Source organism: Alnus glutinosa, chromosome 2, assembly GCF_958979055.1.
Source record: "Alnus glutinosa chromosome 2, dhAlnGlut1.1, whole genome shotgun sequence".
Lineage (NCBI taxonomy): Eukaryota > Viridiplantae > Streptophyta > Magnoliopsida > Fagales > Betulaceae > Alnus > Alnus glutinosa.
Window position 1 is genome coordinate 26,935,617 of NC_084887.1, and position 14,592 is coordinate 26,950,208.

The 14,592-nt window shown below is 37.0% G+C and overlaps 2 protein-coding genes across 2 annotated transcripts; both read right to left on the reverse strand.

Annotated features, from left to right (window-relative positions):
- Window positions 1-6,119: 6,119 nt before the first annotated feature.
- On the reverse strand, window positions 6,120-8,635 carry LOC133860906 (DNA repair RAD52-like protein 1, mitochondrial). The gene is made up of 4 exons (XM_062296567.1): window positions 8,279-8,635; window positions 8,149-8,186; window positions 7,919-8,013; window positions 6,120-6,488 (listed from the first exon to the last, which is right to left on the reverse strand). Exons 1-4 carry the CDS (start codon window positions 8,575-8,577, stop codon window positions 6,345-6,347), a joined length of 576 nt encoding a protein of 191 aa, XP_062152551.1. The 5' UTR covers window positions 8,578-8,635; the 3' UTR covers window positions 6,120-6,344.
- An 858-nt stretch (window positions 8,636-9,493) lies between these two features.
- LOC133859707 (GDSL esterase/lipase At1g71250) lies at window positions 9,494-12,318 on the reverse strand. The gene is made up of 5 exons (XM_062295220.1): window positions 12,099-12,318; window positions 10,734-10,861; window positions 10,392-10,634; window positions 10,042-10,297; window positions 9,494-9,714 (listed from the first exon to the last, which is right to left on the reverse strand). The coding sequence occupies exons 1-5, from the start codon at window positions 12,316-12,318 to the stop codon at window positions 9,494-9,496; spliced, it is 1,068 nt and encodes a 355-aa protein (XP_062151204.1).
- Between the last annotated feature and the right edge of the window lie 2,274 nt (window positions 12,319-14,592).

Below are 14,592 nucleotides of genomic sequence, written 5' to 3' on the forward strand. Positions count from 1 at the left end.
AAGGAAATAAAGAGAAAAAAACAAGTGCATTTTATTAACCAGAAAAAGTATATTGAATCTTCAGGGCCCCTTCGCCTGGAGACAGCCCAACCAGAAATCCCTTGAACATTACGATATTAATCAAAGCTCATACCAACACTTGAAGCCATTGGATGGTGGACATTAATGGAGGATCAAGGGGGTGTGATGAGGGAAGAAGGTACACGTGAGGAGTAGGGAATAAGAGCAGAGAAAAGAAGAGGTGGGGTATTATCTGGCAGTTGGGCAGCTGTCTCCAACTTCTTTGACCAAAGAAAGCGACAATCGTCCATACATTCACTCTCTCTCTCTCTCTATTCTATAATCTATTCATTCTTTGTGATGAGTGTGTAAACAGAGAGAAACAGTGTCTGTCTTTGTGCGTGTGACCGACTCATATACACATGCCTGTCCATCAGCTTTTTCCCTTCACACTTCTGTGTGCCCCACTGCCAGCTCAGTTTCGCTTACACCCACTTGCCTAAGAATCTTACAAGATACTGAGAGAACTCGTGGAGAAATTGTTTTCTTCAACTTAATATTTGCCATCTCATTTTCAAATAGTCCGGATTAGAATGGCCCACGTTGGCTGCCTTAAATTTAATGGTAAATTTGAAACTTTGTCGGCCGGTCGTATGAAAATAGGTAATAGATAAATGTTTAACATGTCCCGATTAAAATGAGTTTTCATTACTGTCAATGCTAATGATCCTTGTTAACTAAATTGTCTGAATGTGGTTCTTGGACTGCTGCAGCTTCACTAACAGTGACACTCCCTGCAAGCTCATAGCTTAGCAGTTGCTATAGCCATGGAGCTATAAACAACTTCAGTGCTGGACCTAGCAACGAGTACTACTTGTTTCTTTGCATTTTAAGAAAAACTTGTCGTTAATTAGTGCTACCAGCCCAATTTGAGTCACAGTAAGCCACAAGATGCAGATTGCCTTTGGCATAAACTAAACCATGATCAATGGAGCCCCTCAAATATCTCAATACTCGTTTGGCTGGAATCCAATGAGGTGAAGTTGGTGCTTGCATATGTTGAAAAAGTCAGTTTATTGAATGTATTTAATGGGATCGACAAGTAATTCACCATTAAACTTTGACAATTTAGAACCAGAGGAACATAAAGATTTTGAAGGTTTTGCACCCAACATTCGAGCTCGATGAAGTAAATCTGAGATGTATTTGGCTTGACATAGATGAAGCCTTTGATTAGTTCGTTAGACTTGAATGCCCTAGAAAAAAGTTGGGGGCCTGAGATCCTTGAGGGTATTTTTGCTGCAGCTTCATTATCATGGATTGAATCACATCTTCATGAGTGCCTGTAACTATGCCAGCAGCCTAGATGAGCATAAAGAGATGAACAACACTATTGTGAAATAGAAATAACGAGGAATCGACCGATGAGGCCTTGAAACCAATATCAAGAAAGATGAAAAACAATTGAACCAAGCACAAGGGGTTTGCTTTAATCCATAAAGCATCAATTCCAAATTGTTGCTAAATAACCGTTGCTACTAATTGAGCTTTAAATCAATCGATAATGCCATCTGATTTTTGCTTGATCCAATAAACCCACTTGTTGGAAATCACATTGTGGTTTGGAGGTTTGGGACAGAGATACCAAGTTCCATTAGAGATTAAAACATCAAATTTCTTGTTTCATAGCTTCCTTCCAGCAAAATATCAGTGCCAACTTTTGAATAAGAAGAAGGTCCATTAATATTTTCAGAAGTGTAGAGGGAGTAGTGGTGCCTTGAATAGAATAATGTGCACTGTGCAGGTTCGGACTCAAAGGATAGGCTCTATGGATGAAGGTTATTTGAGGCAGGGGCTCAGACCTAGAGGAAGCAACTGATGCCAACAGAAAATTCACATCATGAGGTAGAAGTAAAGGAGTGTCAACACCTGTATACAACTTAGAATGCAATTGAGAAGTAGTAGAATCCATTGCAAGGAACAAGTTTTCATAAAAAATAAAAAATAAAAAATAAAAAATAAAAAATAAAAAATAAAAAATAAAAAATAAAAATAAAATAAAATTAAAAAAATGGTAAAGGGTAGCACCTGCAGTCAAAGATTCTTAACATGGAATAGTCAGGATATTTGTTATATAGCTTTGTGTAAGGGGTGGAGTAACGAAGCACATGTGTTGGTAATCTATTAATGATAAATACAGTGTAGTAAAAGGCATTAACCCAATATTTATGAATTGGACAGATAGGATTTGACTAGAATACTTAGACCTGTTTCAATGATATGTCTGAATTTGCACTCAACCAATCCATTAATTTTGCCGTGAAATATGTGGGCATGATTTGCGATGAAGAATGCCATGTTTGGTAAGAAATGAGTGGAAGTGAGTTTTGTGTTATACTCACCTCCACCATCACCATCTGTCTACAACTTTGAGAGATGTACACATATAACTCATAAAACTTTTCATGTGATCATTAAGGTCACATTTAGTTCTAAATTTCTAACAATATAAACTATAATGTAATTCCTGTCTAAAACTCTCCTTAAATAGGTTTTAAGAAAACTTAGTTTTTGTAAAATATGATTGCTAGGCGGTGGCGTCCAGACGCAACTAGAGTTGCGAGATTCTGTTTGCACCGTGTCCAGACATGAAGCCGCACTGTCCGGACCTAACAACAAAAGGGAACTCTTTGTAAAACCTTCCTGGACATAGTTATTAGCTGTCTGGACACGAGGGATTTTGGGAGCTTCTCTGAAAAACTTGTCTGGACATGGTTACCAGCCATCCGCACACAAGGTATCTTAGGAACTCTCTAGAGAACCTGTTTGGACAACTTCACAAGCAGTCCGAACATGCAAATGCTTTGATACTTTTTGAAAGTCCTGTCCGAACACGTTTTCTAACTGTTTCAATTGGACACTTAAATTTGATATGCATGTCTTCTTTTAGCATAATCTTCCTATTGATCCCAAACTTAAAAACTTAGAGCCAAATATGTTTTCACACTCAAAACCTAACATTTGGGTTCATCTCATTAAGCTGATTGGATCTCCAACTCAACAGAATACCTCTACTTCCCACACACTATCCACACAGTTGACGCATGCCTTCATGCTCTTGGCCACACCTTATTTATTACACGCCCTCCAGATCTTCTTTTATCTTGCTAGTTATCCATCTTGCTCATGATCTTCTGCCGTACGTTTTCCTTCTTTTTTTTCACATGCTTGGCAATTCTCTTTCACATGATTGACACATGTCCTCTAAAATGAATGCTCACCTACCCAGTTGTTTATCACCACTAACCTTTTGTCTCCCTAGCGCCAACTATTAGACACAGACACCCTACACCCTACATCATCTTCAAGCTTTTGGTTCTAGAACCCTTCCCCTACTAGACTTTACTGCAATCATCTAGTACTTATTGACATTTGAATGAAACTTTAGGTATTTAACTTGGGAAGAATACACTTACAATCTCCAAACTACCGCCTTAAAGGCGCTTATTACTTAAATCACCAAACTTTGAAATGTACATTTGACATCTTCTAACTATCATCTTGTTACAAGTTACATACATCTTTCAACTCATGGTTAAGGGAGGAGTGATTCGACCATCCATTGTCTGGTTGGTTGGGAGTGCACCACTCCCACAGCTTGTAGGATAGTTTGGTCACCCCACATATTATGGTGGTGGTTCAGCCACCCTTATAATTTATTTCGAGGTGGCAGAATCACACCCGCAGGTTGCAGGAGAGGTTTGGCTACCCTTGTTCCATATTCGAGGGTGGTCGAACCGCCCCTACAAGCTGTGGAGATGGTCTATCACTCTTGAATATATAATAGGAGTTTGCCAAACAACCTTCATAGATTATGGGGTTTGTTCGGCTACCCTCCTTAGTTGAAGAGGGGGGTAAGAGTTCTTTTACCCTTAAAAATAAAATAGCAGTAGCTGAATCATCTAGAGATATTGCAGAAGTGGTTTACCCACTCCCAAATTGGTCAAAGGAGTGGCCAAATCTCCCTCTCATGGTTTAAAGGTGCTGGGGCCACCTATTCAGTTTTTTTTTTTTTTGATTTTTTGATTTTTTTTATTTAAAGGACATTTTAGAAAGGAGTAAAAATAGTTCATGTGTTACATAAGCGCAACATTTTTCATTCACTTTAATGTCAAAAGCTAAGGGAGGTATAACTTGTAACAAAGTGGTAATTGAAAAAAGTTAAGTGTCTCATTTTATTTATTTATTTATTTTATAGATAAGTGTCTCATTTTAAATTTAGTGGTCTAAGTGCCATAGTGCGGCTTAGTGCTCCCCATTTCTCAAATAAAACTACATTGTGGTATAGTTATATTTATAAAAAAAGTGATATTTAATAGACCGTTATACGACTGTCATACAATTGAAATAACTTGACAGTAAAAAGGAGCCCTTAGATTTTTCTTTTTACAAGCTCTTATTGATCCAAATACTCATTTTCATTGCCGCATCATCGCAGTTGAATGATAGTCGTCGTACAATAATCTACTAAATAGCATTACTCATTTTTACATAGATTAGGCATGAAAGTTATTTCGTTATTCATGAAGTATCTTGGGACCATTCGCGTCATCGACATGCATGTTTTACCTTCATACATTATTATGTGGGACAATCGAAATAAGCTGTGCAGAACAGTTGCAGATTTTGGTTCATGTCGAAAACGACTTTACATATCAGTGGCCTTCATATCCGTTAAAAGGTGAAGCTTCTGAAGTCGATGCAGGTTGGAAATGGAGAGATTTTAGGCTTTTATAAAATAGAAAATAAAATAATAAAAAAAAAAAACAAAAAACAAAAAACTTTGCATTCCTCTCAATTTCGAATACAGGCTTTTATTCTATGCAATCTCAACTTTTACATGGGCTTCCAATTGAAACCTTGTTGACACTCCACTCTTTAAGCGGGCCAAGATTATTGGATCTTGGGGATGATAATGCCGAATTACCCATCAATTAGTCTTGTTATCTCATAGTTGAAGAGTTGGACATCTTAATTGCACATAGTTAGTTGAGAGACTCAGGGCCGGCTCAACCATAAGGCGAGTTAGGCAGTCGTTTAAGGCCATCAAGTGGAATAAGGACCCCAAATACAGGTTTTTTGAAAAAAAAAAAAAAAAAGAAAGAAAGAAAGAAAGAAAAAAAGCCTAATCATAATCTGAAACGGTTTTTTCCAGTGGAATAAGGCCCCAAAGACAAGTTTGTTTTAAAAAAAAAAAAGAAAAAGAAAAAGCCTAATCATAAGTTGAAACGGTTTCTTCCAAATGGAATAAGGCCCCCAAAAATATGTTTTTTTTTTTCTTTTCTTTTTTTTTTTTTTTAAAAAAACTCAATTATAATCTGAAATGGTTTGGAAAAAATTAAAAGAAGCGTGATCTCTTATTTAGAGACTCTTTAACTTCAATAGAGAAATAAATAGTTAAATGTCCAAGAAGACAACAATTAATACCAACAAAAAAAAAAAAGAGTACATTTTCTCTCTTATTAGGAAATTCAACTAAAATTATGCAGATTACAAGGAAGCAAATAAAGAAAGTGGGGCCCACAAAAAAAGACTCGTCGAAATACAAGTCATAATTCTACAAAAACAACCATCATTGAGAGTGCGGCGCAAAGAAAAATGACTCGTTTAAAATTCTCGCCTTAGGCCTCAAAATATATTGAGCCGGCCTTGTAAAGACTCATGAGCATTTAAGAAGAGTTGGTAAAGCTTGCCAATATAAAGGAATGAGAACTCATTTGTGTATTATTCCATTCTAAGTGAGCTAGAGAATCGAGAGAAATAAAATTCAAAGCTCAAGTGAGCGATTCGAGAGGGTGAGAATTCTCTTTGTAGAAAGTGTTGTTTTGGATGTACTTAGGTCTTTAAGTGTGAACCATTATTTGTATCTCGCTTGTTTTCATGGTAAAAGATCTTGATCAATCTTTTCTAGTGGACGTAGGCCAAGTCGGGACTGACCCACTTAAATCTTTGTGTCTATTTTGGTAGTTTTGTTTCTTGATCTTTACTTCTCAATTTATTTTGATCGTCTCTGTTTTAGCAAACTGGTATATCCAAAAGATAATATTCCCACGAAGAACTACTAAAAAATACTGGCTTAAATACAGGGGTTGATGCTTCAATAGCAATTGTCTGCTACATTAAAATGAACAAAAAAGGGGGCTTTTCTTCAGGTTTTCATGAAACTGTTTATCTTGATACAAAACTACACGACAACCAAAAGAACGAAGCCGCATTAAGCTTGATTTTCCCCAACACGATGAAAGACAAAACGCAAACTTGCACAGCACAAACTAAGTGTCTTACTATGACATATCTTCATGGTAAAGATGAAGTCCAAGCCCAAAGCGCGCGCAAGCTCGACGAAATGCCATTGATTCTGCCTTTTGGACAGGATCCCCATAACTTGTGTCATCTACTGAAGCAGTTCCCGTTGATTCCCTAAATATCTTGTGGAAGAAAGCGAAAAAAAAGAGAAAGAAAGTCAGCTTCTCTGTTGCACCAGCTAAAATATTATCAATATTTTCAATAAAATCATCATAGTACTTCCTCAAGCTATGAGAACATCTGCGTAAAGCACAAACCCATCACCAAAATTAAGACAAGTAAACCAACTCACTATTCTCTTTATGTTGAATGCAAATACAGTCATACCAAATAACGATTACCAGCAAGAACTATGTTATCAACAAAATCCTCCCGGACACAACAAAACATTAACATAGGATGCCAATATAGAAAAAATACAGATACAGTGAGATGAAGGAAAACATAATTAGGAAAAACAAAAAAAAAGTTGCATTGACCAAGAAACTGGCTCACACTCTAAATCGTTGGTGATTGACTCCCCTCAATCCTAGAAGCAAATGTCTCATACGTTTACCACAATGAACATTCTCTCAGTCCATGTCCAAGTTGCTTTGCACTACACTCTTCCAAAGTATCTCACAACAGTAAAAAATAGCTACACAGATAATATTGTGGATTTGTGAATGAAAGGTGAGCCTTTGTGCCCAAAATTGCTTCTAAAACCTCAGTATAGAGAAGTTTGGAACAGTGATTGGTGAAGTAATCAATTAAAGCTTTCAAGCGTTCTTCTCAACATCTTAATCAATTAAGTACCATAAACATCATTAACAATGCATCGTAGATTTCAGCCTCTCACAAGTCTTTTCATAAGTCGAATTGGGTTCAAATCGAAATCTTACTTGAATTCATGAAACCTTTGAAATTTCAAGAGAAACATATAAGTAGGGTGAGAACATGGACTTCCCAGCAGTTAAAGTTCTCTCTCATTTACAGTATATTCTACTAGTTCCTCTACTTTTTAAACATCTTAGACCTATATAGTCTCTCCAACTACAGTCATTATCCAAGTACCGAACTAGCTAATTACTTTGAATGAGATGTGCATCTTCAGTTTGTGATTGTCATTACTATTCCAAACTTATTGGGAGAACACCACCTACAGGAGTCTATGAGGTCTTGATATAAAATGTTAAGCAACCATTTTAACCCAAAAGTTTAAATATAATTCAAGTCCAATAGGCTTGTATCGGGTTAGCGGATCGTGTTAAAACTTGCTAGTACAAAATTTGTGTCGGGTTGAGATCGTGTGAGGCTTGAGTATAAGATTATATAGGTTAATCCTAACCTGACCAATTTAATGTAACGTTCAGACAACCTTAACCCGTTAATTTTGTGTAGGATTTGTGTCAAGTTTACGGATTTGTAAAAAATTGCCAGAGTTAACCCCTCCGGTATACTCCAACAAAAATGTCATCCAAAAAATAAACCGAACCCAAATAGAAGTATTTATTTCAGATATAAATGCCATGAATGCGACGCCATCCATGGAGTGTGAGAGGATGATATATACCTCAGCATCGGTCCCATAGAGAGTCACCCGATAAACGACAGACACAGACTTGCCGTCAGCAGAATAGGTAATGGTTCGAACCTCACCCGACCATTCTACAACCAGCGGCGACAAAATAAGAACTTTGAATCCAGTACTATAAACAATGACGTTGTAGACTTGGTACTAATTTTTCACCAAGAAAAAAACATAAAGTTGGTATCAACTATCAAGTAAGTTTATTAACATACCCGGAGCATGTAAATTCAAAATCCGATTCACAAGATGCCTGCATTAATCGAAAACAAACACCCGAAATCGAAAAGGCGAAGAAGAGGAAAAAGAAGGAAAAGAAAAGTGGCGGACTAGTGGTAGTGGTACCAGGGAATATATTTCATGGAGAAGCCATCTTCCAGGCGCACTTTGATGAGGGAATCGGGGACTTTCTTGTTCAGTTCTTTGAGGATTTCGGAGAGCGGCCGACTGATTCCCGAGCTCGCTGCTGCGACGTCGTCCTCTGTTTCCGCCACTTGATTAGAAATAGAAGACGACGACAAGGAGCGGTATTTGTACGGGCTTTGAGTTTGTAGGAGAAGCAGCGCTGACTTCAAAGGGCCAGAAGAAGATGAAGCAAAGGAAAGGACTGGTTTTCCCAGGGATTTCGTCGATGAAAATGCCATTTTCTTTTTTCTCTTTTTTCCTTTTCTGTCAAGGACAGAGATTTCGAAATCCCTCTTTTGCGGCGCTCCCTAAGGGCAATTGTGTCACTAAATTCACTAAATGGGCTGTCCATGGGCCTCGCTGGACCCGGCCCTCATGGAAATTTTCAAGCCCAGGTCTGGTCCATGGGCCCATTAAAATATAACTTTTTTCCCCTCACTTGATAAATCACTTGAAACATAGAACTGCCATTAAAATTTTCAATCCTTTCTTTGTTACAATGACTTTACATATTTCGTGTCATATAAACTATAACAATGGGCAGACCCCAAGGAAGCTCCTTGTTGGAGTAATTTCGGCCAGTTGATTGAAGACACCAAGATACAGATCCACAGTTTACTAACTTTATGATGTTAGGCACACTCGACGGGATGCTAATAAAGTAGCCCATCGAATGGCCAAGTTAGCATTATTGCAATTGTTAGACCATGTTTGATTGGAGGAATATCCTTTCTCCATTCAAAGTATTGTCCTTGTTGGACAAGATTTTTCTCATTGATTTATGATATCACTTCTTTCAAAAAAAAAAAAAAAATTGCAGACACCGTTGATTATAATTGGTCATTTTTTAGGGGTTTGATCACTTATTTGTGATCTGTAAATATTTAATTATAGTAATTTACATTTTTTAAAACAAGAAGAATGATTTTTGATTAACTCTCTTTTTGAGAATTGGAAGTGATCGATACATATATATATGATCAGATAACAAACATCTCTTATTCCTCTAGACATGCATGGAGTTACTTAAAAAAGAGTCGGCAAACACGATAATTTTACATACACACACAAAGGTATCAGTTGACACTTTTTGCACGCAAGGAACAAAAAAAAAAAAAGAAAAAAAAAAGGAAAAAGAAAAGAAAACATCATATCTTAGATGAGAGACATTTGTTGCACGTTGATTGGGTAACTATCTGAGGGTGGACCCGAGAAAGCTCGCCAGGCAATGATGGCATTAGCAACTTCTGTGGGATGAAAGGCATCCCAAAAGACATACTGGCTCCGGTTTTGGCAGGGAACTTGAAATGGCATGCACGTTATTTGTCCATGGTTCTGCCCAATTCCACAGCAAGCCCTATCAACAGCGCTGAAACCTGCATTAATATATGTGAAAAACGCTAGTTTAGACCCCAAGTTGCTAAACAATGAATATCTCAAACTCAATAACAATAAAGATGAATAAAGTTATCAACTTCCAATATTTAAAACAGTTTTGGATCAACATTTAATTTAGACCGACTTAATCTTATACTTAAAACTTACAACCTAACATGTTTTGATACTGAATTTGCCGACGCTAAAAACTTAACACAATGGACCATCATTTGGAAATTTCATTGTTGGAAAACTATTTTTGGGTTAAGCTAGTTAGCTTCATATATAAAACCAATCATTATGGGAATCGTAATAACATTTGTTACCATAGCTGGCAGGGTTGTTGAGGATGTCACCAAAACACCCATAAGTATTGCCATACACAAAAATTGCATCAGGGTGGTTGCTGTTGAGCTGGTCGACGAGCGATTTGAGCCCCTCATTGAAGGTACCAAGAATCTGATTGACATAGTCCACACACCTTCCCGGTGGGGCTTGACCAGTGGCTCTCTGGTTAGGGATGCAACCGAGCGGTCCAACTCCGGCCACCACCATCTTTCTTAATCCTACACTATGCAGCGCCTGGAGAAAAAAATGAATCCATTGCATATGGAGAAATTAATTAAATCATAATAATTAAGAATGGTAAGGCACTGATCGAAATTAATTAAAATACCAAAATTTGGCGGGCGTAGCGGTTGAGGAGAAGGTTGGCAAAATCTGGAGGGGTATAATTGTAGCTAGAAGGATAGATGGAAGGCAAGAGGTAGTTGTTGATGTAATCATTGCTTCCAAACACCAAAATGGCTATCGACTTCGCCAGGTATTGGCTCAGGGTCGTCCCATTCATTATCGTTCTTAGTTGATTCAAAGTGGCCTCAAAATTCAGCACTTGCTGGCTCAGGCTGTACCGCTCACCCTGCATCCACGTACATCACAATATTAATGCATTTGCATGAATTTCTTAATTTCTTCTTCTTCTTTTTTTCCTGAATTGAGTAAATTAATTAGTACATACGTAGTGTTGGCCGGTCTCATCGAGGATGCCAGCAGCTGCGGAAGCATAATTCACTCCATGAAGTATTCTGGTTCCAACTGTGTTGGGATCTGCAAAGGGTGGAAGATATGGGATACCCAACAGCCTCCCTGCAAACCAAAAATTCAGAAATGAGCTTGCTTGCTACTTGCTCTTGCTCAATCGCGTCAGCTAGATTTTCTTTAAATTTGATGAATAGTTTGCCAATATTCACTAAAATCAATAACCCTAAACCTTAGCAAATTTTCCACATATTAATTATATATTATGAAGAAAATTTATTTATTTTTTCTAGGGTCGGCAAGGCCTAAACGTTTATGATTCTTGGCCCGACTAATATTACAATGGAGATTTTTTTCCCTGGTCCGCCTAAAATCAAGTAATAAAATTATCTATGTAATTTTTATATTTATATTGCACTTTTAAATTATTGTTTTCAAATATATATATAGATAGATTATGAAAAATAATGATTTTATTGAACCCCATCTTGTGCCAAGGAAGACTTAGCGAATCTACCACTATATTCATTAATTAGTTCATTCATTATTAACATTGGCATTCATTCAGCTAGTTGTAACAAGTACCGTTGAAATAATTTTTTTAGCAATGAATATTGTTAAAATCAATTGAGCAATCAAATGAGAGATTAGTGAATAAATAATTGTTTGGTTATGTATATTGAGAATGATATATTCAAGACAGTCAATATTGAAGAAATCATGCAACAATTTTAAAATATGAAATTCGTTGAAAACAATTGAATAAATTAACTTGAAAAATAAATTATAAGTTACATTTATATATTTTAAACTCTAATTGAATTTTATTAAATTATTTATTTATTCTGTTACTTATTATTATTATTTTTAACCCTATCTTTTAATCTTGCTCTCACTTTGGGATTCGCGTTATATATGTATCATGTACTCAGGTGGGAGAGAAGAAAGGTGGCAGCCTGAGATATATAATATATATATAACTCATGGTTGCGCAAGCACGTAGAGGTTGTACCGGCCACCTTATTTGTGATTTGGTTCTCCGTGAAGGAATCTGTGGCAACTCCAATTCATCTATAATAAATTAACTACGTACCAAAAAAGCATCTGAAAGTCTTGCGAGAACCATCGTTCTATTATAAGGTCAGTAACCGACTTTGTCTTGTGAAAATCTAAATGCAAGAAAAGAGTTCATATTTCATCCACCAAAGGTGGAATTTTAAAAACACAGGAAAAAGGGGAAAAAATCCTATAAATAAATTAAAAACAATGCAGAACGTCTCAGAAGTGGATTAAAGTTGATATGCAAGTGACATATATATATGCATAAAAGGCTGTGTAAAGTTACCAAGCATATCAGAAAAGGTTTCGCCATTGGAGAATCTCCCAGAAGGGGTGCCAGTTTTGAAGTCGCAGCCATAAGGAAAGTAATTCGATTTTGCTAAGGAGCTGAGGAAGTTGTTGTTACCAACATCAACCAAGGAATCTCCAAACACAAACATAGCTGGAACGCGCTGTGACCCGACAGCTACCCCATCGGAGCATTGCAGGAATATAAGCATCACCATAGTGGTGGTGAACCAGAGCTTCTGATTGGAAATCGTAACCATTTTCTGTACATCCCCCTTCATTGTTATTTTTCAGATAGTGGAGAAATTAAGGAAAACAATTGAAAAGAAGGATGACGATCATACATGCCTTGGAGACGCAAATGAACGCCGGTGGTGGTGGGCAATATAAGGGTAGTGAGGAGAGAGGCAAATATTGTCCATTTTGAAACGGCCAAGCAAAAGCCACGCTATGTTGCGGCGTTGGTGTGCGCCTTTTCTCCTGCCTTTCAGAAGCTTTTTATAACGTTCGTTTTGCCTTTTTCTAGGTTTTGGATGCATGTCTGTTTCTTGCTTCTTTGCATGCTTCTAAACAAAGAAACACGTAAAGGTTTAGGCAACTGATGTGTATGAGCGAATCTCGGGTCTAGTGGGCAAAACCGATCGGGCTAAGAAAGGCACATGTAAAGGTTTCTACAAGTCAGCAGTCTCAATCGTTTGAGCTCTCTGGAACATTACTAGCTGACACCAGTCGATCAGCAGGCACACCAAACTCGATATATACATGCCGACGATCGATGCGTTATGGAGGATGTATTGGGAATAATTCCAGCTAGACCATGTTTCGGATCAGTACCAGCCTAAGAAGGAGAAACAGCAGAACTCTTGCGAAAGTCCTACCCCGAGAGGCAAATACTAAATAGCTAAGATAGCAGGAGTCTATGAATAGTCTTATCCCGAGAGATAGATACTAGACAGCTATTCTCGAGAATACAAGGCATAAGGGATAGTCAAATTGGGTCTCGAAAATTCAGACATCTTGGGACCAAGATTCACCCTAGCCTGCCAAGGGCTGAGACAAGTCTGTCCCGAAAACTCAAGTATCAACCACATCCCAAAGAATTTGGAGAATTCTACAAACTAAGATGGACGTTACGGGCATGATCTCTTGAGATCGTGCCCAGTCCCCGAAAACCCTAAAACCTTAGCAGCAAGGGTATAGATCTCAGCCTATAAATAGGCCCCAACCCCAAGTATAAACTTAGATTGAATTTTTGAGAATTAAGCAGACTCTTTCCCTAGGAAACGCTAACTTAAGCATTAGAGCAGACCCCCGGAATGGTCTCTTAGGTTTGCTAATTTTGCAGGATTCTTGGAAAAAGTTTGAAGAATCTAGAAAGAAAAGCCGTCTTCACGCCATACCGAAAACTATACTAAAAACATGTATGTATGTTAATCTGTAAAGATTAAGCCGGTGAAGGGATCAATACTAATGGCAGAAAGTAAGAGTAATTCTAAATACTCAATTCATCACATTCCACCTTTATTTTCTTTGGTTGATGTGTAAGTTACTGGCTCATTTATGAGTCGAGCTCGAATTCGAGTTGAGCTATAAAATGGGTGTTCAAGCTTGACTCGTTTAAAACTCAGACGAGCTCGAACTCGAGCTCGTTGGGAATGACATTCAAGCTAAGCCAATCTGAGTTACTCGATAAGCTCGTCTCAACTAAAACTTGAGGTAAGCTATTAAATTTTTCAATATGTGATCAAAGTGGAGTTTCAAGCCCGAGTTCGTGAACAACCTCCAAACTAATTATTAATAACTTAACATGTTAGTTTAACATATTAAATACTATTATCAAAATATTATAATTAATATGTAATACAATATTTACTTAGTTAGAATAGTATATGCTTATTTAGTGTGTGTATATATATTTTATCAAAAAATGACCTATAGACTATAGTTAATTACTATATATATAAATATAATATACAAAAAAAATATCGAGTAACATATAGTTAATTACATTTACTTAGTATATGTTAACAAACTAGATAATATGTTAGTTTATGAACTAACTAGTTAGTATGTTAACTAATACACATATAAATATTAAGTAACATATATTACTTAATTACTAATATACATGTTTAAATTTATATAACTCATTTTTAGTAATATATAAGAGATATGAACGAGCAAACGAGTTGGAATAACGAACCGGACTAGCTTTAAACAAGCTAAGCTCGTGAGTCCCTATCAAGTTTTGTCGAGCGAGTCGGGTATGTATCACGTACTAAGCGAGAGAGTTTCTACAGTATCGAGCTTGAGTTCAAATCGGGCTAAATCGAGTGGGTTGTCGAATGGACTAGTTTATTTACATCCCTATGCAAGTGCCTATCAATTCTTAGATTTTTTTTTTCCCAATTATTAATAAAGCCTAATCCAAGGGCTGATGGACTACCACATCAGCCCACACTAAAAAAAAAAACGGATGTTAGTGTCATTTA